A 14400-nucleotide genomic window follows, 5' to 3' on the forward strand; every position below is an offset into this window, starting at 1 on the left:
AATAAAGCCTGGTCCCCAAATTAAAAGGGCCATCAACTTAACAGAGGAATATTACTCTTTACTGAAGAAGCATTATCCCTATTATTGGGAATAATGTAGTAACACCTCATTCTTATTATGTATTACAATCATTAAGTATATAACGAATACATTTATAAAAATACAGATAATGCACGGTGACTAAGTAATTTTGGAGTAAGCCCATAGACTAAGTCACAGCATGCAAAAATCATTTATATCTTAACTGCTCATTTATACCTGAACAAATTTTCATTAAGCATACTAATAATTGTCAAATGATGTAATAAAAAAATCTGGTTACAGTATTTTATTTTGCTGAATTACATTTGGGAAAAAGAAGCTTAGCTGCTTCACCAATTTAATACTAGTATATTCTGAATCCTATTATACAAATACATGTATAGAAACTTAAAAGACCATATTTCCCACAAGTAGAGAGTATTATGTAGTCTGTGTCATTGGTGGGTATTTGCAAAACATTTGAACACTGCAAACATTAGAAGTTTCAAGATTGGGCACAGGAAAAGGTTTATACGCTACTACAATGATGCTGGTGTACACTTCTACACAAGGCCTCTTAGTGACGTCAATCAACTGGAGGTAGAAGTTTATCAATGAACTGCTTGATATCCATCATTTCCTGTTTGGAATAAAGTGATTTAATAAGCAGTTACAAAATCAGAAATTAAATCCCTACTAAAATACCACCAACTAAATGTGTGGTGTATCTAGGTAAGGTAAAACCACATTATCACTACGTCAATTAAATGAAAAGTTGTAACAGAAAAATTAGGGTTCAACAGAAATTTCAGAACATTTCCTGTGATTAGGATTATAACTGTACATTCAAACAATCGCTCCCAACTATTATGCAGTCCTATGAAAATGGTCTGCACTTTGCTATAGCTGAACAAAAAACACAGGTGGAGAGAAAGGGGCTTAGAAGTAACAAAACCTGAGGGCGCCTGGGTGGCTCAGTGGGTTAGGCCGCTGCCTTCGGCTCAGGTCATGATCCCAGGGTCCTCTCGTAAAGATTTTAAAAAAAGATTTTAAAAAAAATCTTTAAAAAAAAAAAAAAGTAACAAAACCTATCCAGAGAAATATCGGTAAGGGCACAATTATGGTCAACTAACCACAGGTAGAAAAACCTAGATTTTAACCTTCCCTCGTTAAAATGAAACGCTAAATTCGTAGCATAAAATATTTTGTGCCTTTCATAAGGATTTACATACAAGCAACCATTTGAAAGACAACATGTACCTATAAAAGATAAAAAAGAATATATCAAGTATTCATTTAAAAAAAAAAAAGTTTCTATAAGACTCCTGCATGTGGCTCGGTTTTCCCACTCCCCTCAAATAATTTCCTACTATCATCTCTAGTATTTCTTTTTCTTTCTTTTTTTTTTTTTTTTAAGATTTTATTTATTTATTTAACAGACAGAGATCACAAGTAGGTAGAGAGGCAGGGAGAGAGAGAGAGGAGGAAGCAGGCTCCCTGCCAAACAGAGAGCCCGATGTGGAACTCAATCCCAGGACCCTGAGATCATGACCTGAGCCAAGGCAGAGGCTTAACCCACTCAACCACCCAGGTGCCCCTCATCTCTAATATTTCAAGGCTTAACTCCACAAACCCACAAATTAGCAACACAAAGAACGTTCACCCTTATAATTTAGTCAATCAGAAAATAAAGCCACAGCACAGAAGTGCTCTATTTTACAACGCTCTAAAGTCCTAGAAGTTTCCTGGTGACTACCTCTTATTACCTCTTCTCACTTTCTGCTCACATTCAGTCCAATGTTCTCCAATGTGACTGCACAAAAAATCATCACCTTTTACTTTTTTTTTCTTTTTATGTAAGCTCTATGCCCAACTTTGGGCTTGAACACACAACCCTGAGATCAAGAGTCACATGCTTGGGATGTGCCAACAGTGTGTGATTCTTGATCTCAGGGTTGTAAGTTCCAGCCCCACACTGAGTACAGAGATTAGGTAAAGAGAATCCTTTCTTTCTTTCTTTTTTTTTTTTTTTTTTAAGATTTTATTGATTTATTTGTCAGGGAGAGAGAGCACGCACAAGCAGGGGGAGTGGCAGGCAGAAGGAAAAGCAGGCTCCCTACTAAGCAAGAAGCCTGACACAATACTAGATCCTAGGACCCTGGGATCATGACCTGAGCCCAAGGCAGCTGCTTAACTGACTGAGCCACCCAGGCACCCCTGGAGCTTTATTTTAAAAACACATCCACACAAACACAAATACCTGAGTTTACCTGCTAACCCCCAATGTGCTGAATCAGAATTGTGGAGTTTGTGGAGTTCTGGTGTCTGAATATTTATTAAGCTCCAGGGTATTTATAACATAAAGCCTACTTTGAAAACCAGTGCTCTGGGCTCTCAGTCCCTCCTGAATACCTGGAGTGCCAGCCCACCTGTTTTCTGGATTCAGCACTTGCTGATGGTTCCAACTATATTCTCAGTAACAGCCTAGAATCCCAGGCCCCCTTGTCTTTCTGGATAAACCATATTACTACCTCTTTTCTGTCTATAAAACAAATGATTCAGCCAGGCTGGATGGTTACAAAACAGTTTTATGTGGGACTACCTCAGTGCTTGGCTATCAATTTTTATTCTAGGCCTTTTCAAGCCTCCAAACTGATGCAGGCCTCCTTCATTCTTTTCAGGTGACCATATCTCCAACTTTACTGAAAAGATAAAGAGGATCTAATGTGAACTTTCAACTACTACTACCTCACCAATCTTTGTTCATATTCATTGACCTTCTTCTAGATTCTCAAGTGTTGTTTTCCTCTTTGAAGGCAAGCACTACCCATTTTAGGACTTATGTACATTATTCGATTTCCCTAAGACTCCCCCTATTAGATATTACCTTCTCTTTATCGCATTTTCTTCCTCCTTTCCTCATCAAGGGAGTCTTTTTCTCCCAACCACTAAAGAGTCTTTTTATCCTTTTCCCCCCCTCACAAAAACTTTTTTAATAAAGATTGATACATGTTGCCTCTACTTTTCCCATTTCCCTATCCACTTTACATAATCCACTACAGGCTCCATCTCCCCAAACATCCAAAGTCACAGATGGCTTACTATTGGGGTAGTTTCTTCCTGATCTATTTTTCGTCAATTGTTCTCTGAATCATGGGACACTGTTCCCTTCTACTCTGAAATTCATTTTTTTTTAAAGATTTTATATATTTATTTGAGATAGAGTGAAAGCAAGTGAGAGAAAGCATGAGCGGGGGGTGAGGAGCAGGAGAAGTAGGCTCCCCCTTGAGCAGGGAGCCCGATGCAGGACTCAATCCAAGGACCCTGGGATCGTGAACTGAACCAAAGTCAGATGCTTAACTGACTGAGCCACCAAGGAACCCCCTTTTTCTTTTTTTTTTTAAATAACCTAACCAATTTTTTAAAAAGTTTATTTATGTATGTAATCTCTACGCCCAACATGGGGCTCATACTCACAACCCCAAGATCAAGAGTTGCATGCTCTTCCGACTGAGCCAGCCAGGTGCACCACCACTCTGGAATTCTCTCCTCTTGTACTCTCGTTCCACATCTAACTCCTTCTAATCCCTCCTCTCACCCCCAGGTTCTATCCCTTGGCTTTTTTCTCATGATATTCTCTCATGGTAATTCTTCAGTGATTAATAATATTGGCAATTATTCTAAATCTCTATCACAGGCTTGAGCTTCAGACAAGTATTTCCAAAACCCATTTTGTTATCACAGGGGCCTATCAATCTCAGTATGTTCACTGAACTCAGTATTATCTCCTTCCTGTTACCCTAAAACTGTTCCTTATACCTACTTTATGATCGGCATCCTGCTCTAGGACAGCCAGCTTTTCATGAGACCATGGCCCAACTGGACAGCTTGCTTTCCCTTTCCCTTTCTCTGCACACTTGCTATCCAAATCCTACCCATTCTTCCAAATCTAGCTTTTGCTTCATGTTCTCAGTACTTCCCAAGATAAAATTAATCTCACTCTTCTCAGTGTTTTAGAGAACTTTGAAAACTTCAAATGTAACACTTATCACATTCTGTTTTCTATACAATTATTTGGATATATATCCACAATTACTTGGATATATATCCTTTTCCCTTATTACATTTTAAATTTTATTAATTTGGCTTAAATTTTAACAAAAAGGAATGTTTTGTATTTTGAATTATGCACAAAGCTGGCATATAATAGGAAAACAGTGAATGCTTGCTGAATTAAATTGAATAAACTCTGATCTAAATCCTGCTAACCTATGATTCAATGTGAATTCATTAATTAACTCCTTTAAATACCCAAGCGATCAAATGCTACTTACGTTAAAAATATCACATGAAAAAAGTTGCAAATATATCTCTGTAATCACTGCTCCCAAACAATTACCTGTTGACAGGAACTATGCATCATGCCTTCATAGGTTTTGAAGGTGACATTGGCTGGATTTACTAATGTTTTTAGCTTTTCGGCAGTAAGAGAAGCAAACATTAGGGGAACTAAAGGATCGCAATCTCCATGGCACTGAAGAATAGAAATATCTCTATTAACACCACCGATAGGACCCTGCAAAAAATAAAAGAAAACAGAGCATTATATGCCGGCATTTACAACTGTAGCTAGATATGCAAATACGTTATTTCATAGGTTCTACTCGGCCACAGAAATAAAATTCCTTCTCTCCTTATACTCCCCACAACTCTTCAGTTAAACTTTTATAGGATATATGATCACCCTGTCTTGCTTTTTTAAAAGATCTTATTTATTTACTTAGAAAGCGTGCAAGCAGGGAGAGTGGCAGAGGGAGAAGGAGAGAAAGAATCTCAAGCAGACTCCCAGCTGAGCATGGAGCCTGATGTGGGGCTTGATCCAATGACCGTGAGATCATGACCGGAGCCAAAACCAAGAGTCGGATGCTTAACTGACTGAGCCACCCAGGTGCCCCTCCCCTGTCTTATATTACTGTTTTCCCAATGAAGTGGTTTCTTGAAGCAGACTCAATCTTAATTATTCTTTATATGTTCACAGTATCTTGAAATAAGAGATGTGTTTTAACAGAATCATGTTCTTCTCAGTTCTTATTTAACTGATTTAAATAAGATGGTTAATAAACAGCATTTAGTATATATAAGACACCAAAGAATTACTATATATAGTGATGAGGAAAAAGATCCTAGATTTGGGGCGCCTGGGTGGCTCAGTGGGTTAAAGCCTCTGCCTTCGGCTCAGGTCATGATCCCAGAGTCCTAGGATCAAGCCCCACATCGGGCTCTCTGCTCAGCAGGGAGCCTGCTTTCTCCTCTCTCTCCCTCTGCCTGCCTCTCTGCCTTGTAATCTCTGTCTGTCAAATAAATAAATAAAAATCTTAAAAAAAAAAAAAAAAAAAAAAAAAAAAAAAAAAAAAGATCCTAGATTTAAAAATGAATTTGAAAATAAATGTCCACTTCTACCATGTGTATAATATATTGCTTTACACACTACTGAGTACTTAGAAATTCTATTCTATGGTAAAATTTTGCTATTAAGCAGTAAAAATACTGAACATTTGAAAATTTTATTTCTGTGTGTAAAAGATTATCCTAAACTTATATATACATTTTAAAATGTACCAAACACTTTAAATATAAGATTTATGACAAAAGGACTTATTTCTTACTCCATTCTCTGCAATCAACAATAAAGACAATATAGTATTCAGATAAAGCCTACTAGGTACGTCGCAAAAGTGCCAGAAAGTTGTTTTTTAAAAAGGATGACTTGGGGGGCGCCTGGGTGGCTCAGTGGGTTAAAGCCTCTGCCTTCAGCTCAGGTCATGATCCCAGGCTCCTGGGATGGAGCCCCGCATCGGGCTCTCTGCTCAGCAGGGAGCCTCCTTCCCCCTCTCTCTCTCTGCCTGCCTCTCTGCCTACTTGTGATCTGTCAAATAAATAAATATTTTTTTTTTTTAAAAAAGGATGACTTGGGGCGCCTGGATGGCTCAGTCATTAAGCAGCTGCCTTCAGCTCAGGTCATGATCTCAGGGTCCTGGGATCAAGCTCTGCATTGGGCTCCCTGCTCAGTGGAGAGCCTGCTTCTCCTGCTTCCCCTGCTTGTGTTCCCTCTCTTCCTCTGTCAAATAAATAAATAAAATCTTTTAAAAAAATGAAAAATAAAGAAAGGATGACAGAGGTAAACGATGGGCTTTGAGTGATGATACACAATCTAACAAATGTACCACAGGGCTGCAGGGTGTCCATAGCCTGTGCACAGACTGGAACTTTCTGTTTTCTGCTCAATTTTGCTATGAACTTATTAAACTGCTCTAAAAATATATAGTTGATTAATTAAAAAAAAAAAAAAATGACCTCTCACCAACATTATCTGTGATCTCCCAGTTCAGTAATCTAATGCTACAAGTATCAGTCAGGCTACCTGGGGAAATGAAGCCCGGAGTGGAAGCCAGCAACTGAGTGCAGTGACACCAGCCAGTTTCTGCTGAGTGTTAAGAGCAGTGTATAAAGATAAAGCTCCTCCCTGGAAAGACAAGCAGAGAAAAGTCAATGGAACACATCCTCTACTAACAGCAACCTAAGAGATTTCTTATTATTAATAATGCCCATTAAAGAAAAAAATCAACCTGGACGTTTGATGTCAAATCAAATCAGGCAAACTAGCAGAAATACATACATACCCCACCCCACCATGCCCTGAAGGACATGATTCTCTATACTGAATACCACTTTGAGAACATAGCAACCACGGAATCAGTCAAGAAACAGTTAACTATATTTAAATGCACTTGCAATCACCTTAGGAACATTCTAAACTTATATTTTCTGCTCTGAAAAGTCTTAGGTATAAAATCAAACGTAGTCTTAAGTTGGTAATCTTTTCTACAGCAAAAATTCAAGATCACAAGGACTCTATAGCAGGCACCTTCAGAGTATTTGTCTCCCAGCTTACAATACCCTGTGATCTGGGAAGAGCATTCCCATTAGTATTCTACATGCCAAGTCACTCTGACCATGCCTTTGGTCACTGGGCCCCATGGAAATATGAGATTCTTTCTCATCGAAGATAGTCATGTTCCTTTTCTCAAGATTTTGAAATTGGGATTCAGTGATTATCAGCCTGTCTCTTTGTGTGGCTGGAATAGTAACCTGTAAATTCAAGAACTGGAAAAGCTATAGACTGAAAAGGTGGAGAGCACCAACTGTAGATGAAAAGGCAAATGAAGCAGATGGGCAGAAAAACAGGAGACGAGAAAGAAAGCCATGAGGGCTTTCCACTGTCTTAGCTATTTCCTGAGGCCCTGATTCATTCTCATCTTTTGTTTTCCTGATGTGATCCCACAGACTCATAATCTGTTCTTTCTTGCTTAAGGCAAGAGGAATTCCTTTCTGTAAATCATCATCAACAAATCTCACTATATAGTCTCCTATGTTAGCTTTTTTCCGAATCAAACATTCACTTCTATACCTACATTTATGTCACAACGTGTATTACAAAAGACATTATCTTGACTTCAACAAATACCAAACCAGTAACCTCTTTTTACTATACTGTATTGGCAACCTATCTTTCTACTGAATTCTAACTTCTAAAGAATTCCCTAATTCTGACATTGTCCTAATTCAGGCAGTCTGAACACTAAGTTGTTGATTTAGAAGATTTACAGATTAGAAGCTAGAGCAATCTGGGGCGCCTGGGTGGCTCAGTGGGTTAAAGCCTCTGCCTTCGGCTCAGGTCATGATCTCAGGGTCCTGGGATTGAGTCCCGCATCAGGCTCTCTGCTCAGCGGGAAGCCTGCTTCCTCCTCTCTCTGCCTGCCTCTCTGCCTACTTGTAATCTGTCAAATAAATAAAATAAAAAATATTAAAAAAAGAAAAAGAAGAAGCCGGAGCAATCTGGGATGGGTGACAAGGTGAACATGTGATAAGCTGAAATAAAGACGTAAGGTCAATATGAGGTAACTAAGTCTGCAGAAAAAGTACAAGAGGTAGGAGAAAAAGTACAGAAAGATGTCAAAAATCACATACTTAAATCTAAAATCTGTTCTACAAGACACAAAGAGGAAAGATGATAGAGTGACATCATCATGATGGGACACAGGTCGTTCCTAACTTTGCTCCCTTCCACAAGAACTAGCATCTAATCATGGACAGGACACCACCGAGAATCTTAGCACATGAGGAGAGAGGGTGAGGCTGAGGCACCCTCTGAACCACAGAAACCAAGAGAGACCACGCCAAAAGGTAAGAGAAGTGGCTACATGCTGACTGCATTGCCCCTCTCCCAAGCCAGTGCAGCATCACCCAGAGAGTCTCCCAAGAACCTCTCGTTTCTGCAGTGGAAGAACAGAACTCAGGGGGAACAACCAGCAACCTCCAGCATTATAGGTCACTTTGTGGGAGACCCTACTTGGATTGTGTCCCAAGGGGACTACAGGGGAGTCTGTGGGGCTCAACCACTGGGAATCTGTAACAAAAAGAGGGAAGAAATTCTCTTGTTGTCTACCCTACTGTTCCTATTAGTAGTCTCCTCTTAAGACAGGGGAATTATACCTGTGTTTATTAAATCACAATTTTGTTTAAAGGGGGTACATAGCATCAACTTAGATACCTAACTACATGTATGATAATTATTTTAAGAAAATACATTCCAAGTGTGAATCAATTTACTTATTAATAAATTTTCAAGACATAATCTAGAAATTGAAGGCAATTGCTGGAGAAAAGCAGAAAGAATACATTCTCATAATTAACTATATCTAGTCCATTCAAACTTAACTCAGCATTAAAGGTAACAGTATTAAAAACAAAGAGATTAAATATTAAAAACAAAGAGAACAGTACATCAGATTCTATAACATACTAAAAAAAGACTCCTCTATAGAAAAGGACAGAATCCACAGACTCCTAGATAAATATACCAATAACATATCACCCAAACTTTACCTTACCTGAGAAAATCCTCCCAAAATAATTCTGTTAGAAGGAATGCCATTCTTCACCTCTTGCTCTATCAAAGCTTTTACTAAAAACAACATAAAATTAAATCACTAATACCTTCAAAGTTAAGCCTAAATACACCATTTTAAATAGGATAAAACAGGTCAAAACAAGTGAAAAACTTGAAGCACTCTACTAACTAAAATACAAAATTAGAATGTATTTTCATTATAAAACTCATTTGCAGGTGTTGTTTAAACTGTTCAATTATTTCTATTATAATTTATAAACAATTAGTTCTTTCTCTTATCAGTCAACAGCTATTCTTTTATCTATGGTCAATTCTGTTCATATAAATATATTTCTCACTCTTCAATGAATCAATTTTATTTATCAATATAAATAATATATTTAAAATATAAATATATTACACAATTTGTTATAGTGTTTAAAAAGTTCATTCTATTATTTTAAAAACTACAGTACTAATTTTTTCCTATAGCCAATAAATGATGCAGGGGAAAAAAATCAAGTGAGTCTTTTGTTTCTGCAAAATACTTTGACACAAATCATTAACTATAAAACTTGAGGACTCCTAGAATTTCCTTTTTTCCTTATAACCTGTCCTTTTTTTTTTTTTTTTTTTTGTAACCGCCCCTTTTACAGATTATGTCTTCTTGTTTTTACATATATACAAGAGTTTCATTTTTTTTTTTTTAAAGATCTTTTATTTAAGAGCAAGCATGCAAGTAAGAGCACAGCAGGAATGATGGTCAGAGAGGGAGAAGCGACACCCCGCTGAGCAGGGAGGCAGACATATGATTCCATCTCAGGATTCTGGGATCGTAACCTGAGCCAAAGGAAGATGCTTAACCACCTAGAGCCACCTAGATGCACCAAGAGTTTCATTTTTAAAGATTAAAATTTCCAACTTCGTACTTATCAAAAAATAAAAATTTGCTTTTTCTAAAACACTGAGAAAAACAAACGCCCAAATGAAAAACTATTTTCCTTTTATATAAAAAGTTCAGTACTGAGTTACAGTGAGTATGGAAAGTAACGCCCAGACTATGGCATGGAAGAATGGGCTAGAGAACAGTAAAGGGGGCTTAAGAAATAAAAGAAGTACTGAGAAATGTGAGGTATTTATTTACGGGAGACTGCATAGCCTCAGTCAGATAGAGACTGCAGATGTGGCAGAATGGGGGTGCCTGGGTGGCTCAGACGGTTAGGCGGCAACTCTTGATTTCGGCTCAGGTCATGGTCTCAGGGTCGTGAGATCAAGCCCTGTGTCAGGCTCCGTACTTAGTACACAGTCTGCTTGTCCCTCTCCCTCTGCTCCTCCCTATCGCTTGTGCAAACACACACATGCTCTCTCTAAAATAAATAAATTAAACAAATAAAATCTTAACACCCACCCCAACCACCAAAGAAAGGGAATAATGGCCGAGGTGTGAGGAGGGAAGGTTCAGGTAAGGGCCTAGGGAATGTTAGTTGCTTACCACTGGGTGAGTTGTTGGGACTACTTCCCCCCAAGTTTCACAAAGCTTTAGTTAACCCTCCAGGTTACACTAAGCGCTGAGATAATATTGACAAACTACAAAGACAGCAGTCAGCACTAGAGCAGTAGTGTTCCAATTTCAATCACCGTTTGCATACGGGCAAGGGCACCACTATGCTCCCTGGACCTTAACCTGAGCACTTTTTTTCTTTGTTCAGGAGCTTACTCTTATAGGCCTCCAACAGAGGCTCCATTCTTTCCTAGCTCTGAGTCTGAGCCTCACTTTCTCCAATAATACATCACCTTGGAAAGGAAAGAAATGTCAAATATGTCACAGGCCAACTCTATCGCTAGGGTTGAACTTTTCACTCTGGAAATCACCAGGCCTACCAGTCTTCTCCACAAGGCCCTGCCCCTCCCCTATCTTTCACAAGATCTAACAACTCACTCCCAAACCCAATACTTATTTTTGTCATCAAATTATTGTTTGAAAAAATCCTAGCTCCAGGATTCTCGATTTGACCTACATTTTGATGATCCTAAAAGCCAATGTTCTTGGTTTGACCATCCCAAATTGCCAAAGCATTTTGAGTGTATCTTCCCTGTTTTGAAGTTTTTAAGAGTTCTTTAGAAACATTTTTTAAAAGGATCCTACTGGTTTTTAAGCCATTTTGGAAATTTTCAAACAAATCTAAAAATAGAAAGTGTGCAGTAACTCTCAGGTACACATCACCTGACTTCTGCAACTATCAATTCATAGCCAGGCTTGTTTCATCAATATCTGCTGCATCACCACCCAATTATTCTTAAGTCAATCCCAGCGATCCCATCTACTTGTAAAAACTTCAGCACATTCATAAAAGGATGACTCTATACATTTTCTAAAATCAGATTTCTCCCAATAAGCTAGTGTTCTTTATGCTTTCACTCTAAAAATAAATGGAATTATCACGTCCATAAGAAACATGGAATACCAACCAGAGAACACACTTTGGAGATTCTGTAAAGTAGAGCTAAGACTTATGTCATAGAAGTGTTAAATGAGATGATTTACAAGAATTACCTGGATTGTTTAATAACTAAGTATTCAATCAGTGGCATCTATTATTATTACCACACGAAAATTACCCAATATAAATTACGTTATGTATGATTATATCACTATACCCAACCTTATTTCAAGTCTCCTTAATGAAGAAAGAAAATGACTATTTTCTCTATTAGTCTATGTAAATCAAAGCAAAATTATGTATCCAATTGAGATAATAAATACAATACAGTTTGATAAAGGCCATTCTTCCCCATTTATTTCATCTTCATTTACAGTTAAGGGAGTCCATGTAGCCATCATGGCAAACAAGTTAGAGAGTGATCACAAAGGAAGGAAATAGCATCACCTCCTAAGTTCAGATAATTATATATTATTTTATCAACACCAATAAAACTATTGAACCTAGTAAAAAAAGAATGCTTTTGTCTTTGTAAAATATTTCTGTACTTACCATTTTCTGCTGCCTGTTTAATTCCAGGTTCATCCTCCTGTGACTCTGGTGAAAGCCCAATAATATCAAACCTGGAAAATAAGGCAAAATCTTAAAAGAGCTATTTGATTCTAAAAGTATGTTTCACTAAATTCAAGATAAAAAGGGCTAACCATGAAAATGAAACTCAAAATAAAATGTCTCAGAGGCCAAAAAATTAACTTAAATGTGTGATTCTGACATTCTACTTGTTCCTTTCACCAACCAGATACAGATTTAATGTTAAAAAATCTTAATACTACATAATTTTAATCTAAGAAAATACCTAGTCTAATCGTACAGCCAAGCAAGAATCTCAACACACACTCCCCTAAAAAGTTTGCAATAAATTCCAGCCATTCCTTTCCCCTTCTATTGCATCATAAGTCAATCCAATTGAACAGAGCTACTTTACCATGTCATTCTCACATGCACTACCTTCATATGTATTGAGCAAAGGAATTATACCGAGCTCTATCCACATTCTGCAAAACTTTTTCATCACACATAGTAGATACCTCCAACTAGAGACCCAAGGGAAGGTTTCCGCTGGCCCTTTCCATTTCTCTATCAAGTTATATCCTTTCATTAATGGTCTCTAGCCACATTAGCCAGAAATTCTGTTCTGGATGGGAATTTTGCCGGAGAGGGAAGATGAAAGAACCAATGGGCACAGCAGGCAGGAACCTGTGAAAGCTGCCAAGGAATCCAGAAGAGATAAAAAGGAATTGAAGGGGTGGGTAAGATATGGGTGGGAACAAGCAGAGAGGACAAGATGACAACAGACTGGAAGTAGCTTAGAGGAACAAAGAACTGACTCTACTTCCTGATATAAAACACACAAGGGTAGGAATGCAAGCTGGTACAGCCATTCTGGAAAACGGTATGGAGGATCCTCAAAAAGTTGAAAATAGAGCTATGCTACGACCTGGCAACAGCACTACGGGGCATTTACCCCAAAGATACAAATGTAGTGATCTGAAGGCACACCTCCACCCCAATATTTGTAGCAGCAATATCCAAAACAGCCAAACTATGGAAAGAGCCCAAATGTCATCGACATATAAATGGATAAAGAAAATGTGGTACACACAGAGAGAGGAATATTATGCAGCCATCAAAAATTGAAATCTTGCCATTTGCAACGATGTGGATGGAACTAGAGGGTATTATGCTAAGTGGAATAAGTCAATCAGAGAAAGACAATTATCGTATGATCTCACTGATATGCGGAATTTAAGAAACAAGACAGAGGATCACAAGGAAAGAAAGGGAAAAAATCAAACAAGAGGAAACCAGAGAGGGTAAAAAAAACATAAGACACTCTTAATCTTAGAAAACAAACTGAGGGTTGCTGGAGGGGAGAGAGGTCACAGAATGGTGTGGCTGGGTGATGGACACTGGAGAGAGTATGTGTTGTGGTGGGCGCTGGGTATTGTATAAGACTGATGAATCACAGAACTGTACCCCAAAACAAATAATACATTATATGTTAACTTAAAAAATTAAACATTTTTAAAAATTATTAAAATGACACTAAGCATCACTGATCTAGATTTTGATGAGAAAGAGTGGCTTTTACCAATCTGCTCCTCTTATTGTCCTGCTTCCATGGTAGAAACTAAAACAAGATCCCTGAGAGACTAAAAAATAAATAAGTAAAAACATAGAAGGGAATGTAAAAATATCTTGAGAGGGTGGAAGAGGAAGTGGTTTCCTTAAAAGCTTGTCAACTCTCCAGACAGGCAAGAAATTGGAAGGGAGGGGCGCCTGGGTGGCTCAGTGGGTTAAGCCTCTGCCTTCGGTTTGGGTCATATCTTAGGGTTCTAGGTTCAAGCCCCACATGGGGCTCTCTGCTCGGCAGGGAGCATGCTTCCCCTCTCTCTCTGCCTGCTGTTCTGTCTGCTTGTGATCTCTTTCTTTCTGTCAAATAAATAAATAAATAAGAATTTAGGGGGAAAAAAAAAAAGAAATTGGAAGGGAGAGAGGCTGCTGCTTAATTAGAGTCTATGCCACATGGGATAATTCAAATGATGGGTCACTGAAACCAGTAAAGGCTTATTAAGCAGTAAGAGATTTTCTACAGTATTTCTGTCTACCCATTTTCTCCTCTATCTCTACCTGTTGGTACAGCTCTTTAAGGTTACCTCTGAATCTAAAATACAAAACCTTAAGGTTAAACTTGAAGGTTTAAGGTTAAATGTAAAGTTAATTATATAACTTTGCAACCTAAAAAGATAATTAAGAATTGTTACACACAAAAGCACTTCCAGTTAAAACAAAAAACACAAAAGTTAAGTATAAATAAAAAGTTCTTACTGAATAATTCTGACTTACCAAGAAGGCATAGCCATGTTCATATTCAATGTTACAGGCATAATTGGTCTACGCGGGAAAGAAAAAAACAGCAAAATAAGA

General features: G+C 37.9%; 1 protein-coding gene across 1 annotated transcript in view; it reads right to left on the reverse strand.

Moving 5' to 3' along the window:
- Window positions 1-313: 313 nt before the first annotated feature.
- Window positions 314-14400, reverse strand: part of LYPLA1 (lysophospholipase 1) — a 44001-nt gene continuing 29914 nt past the window's right edge. The window contains exons 4-9 of the mRNA XM_032846590.1: window positions 14320-14367; window positions 11965-12035; window positions 8973-9046; window positions 6443-6544; window positions 4421-4597; window positions 314-661 (exon numbers count right to left, since the gene is read on the reverse strand). Of these exons, the coding sequence (XP_032702481.1) occupies window positions 608-661; window positions 4421-4597; window positions 6443-6544; window positions 8973-9046; window positions 11965-12035; window positions 14320-14367 (526 nt within the window). The 3' untranslated portion in view covers window positions 314-607. The remainder of the gene's footprint in view (window positions 662-4420; window positions 4598-6442; window positions 6545-8972; window positions 9047-11964; window positions 12036-14319; window positions 14368-14400) is intronic.

The sequence above is a fragment of the Lontra canadensis genome, unplaced genomic scaffold (assembly GCF_010015895.1).
Source record: "Lontra canadensis isolate GAN:19392208 unplaced genomic scaffold, GSC_riverotter_1.0 scaffold177, whole genome shotgun sequence".
NCBI lineage: Eukaryota > Metazoa > Chordata > Mammalia > Carnivora > Mustelidae > Lontra > Lontra canadensis.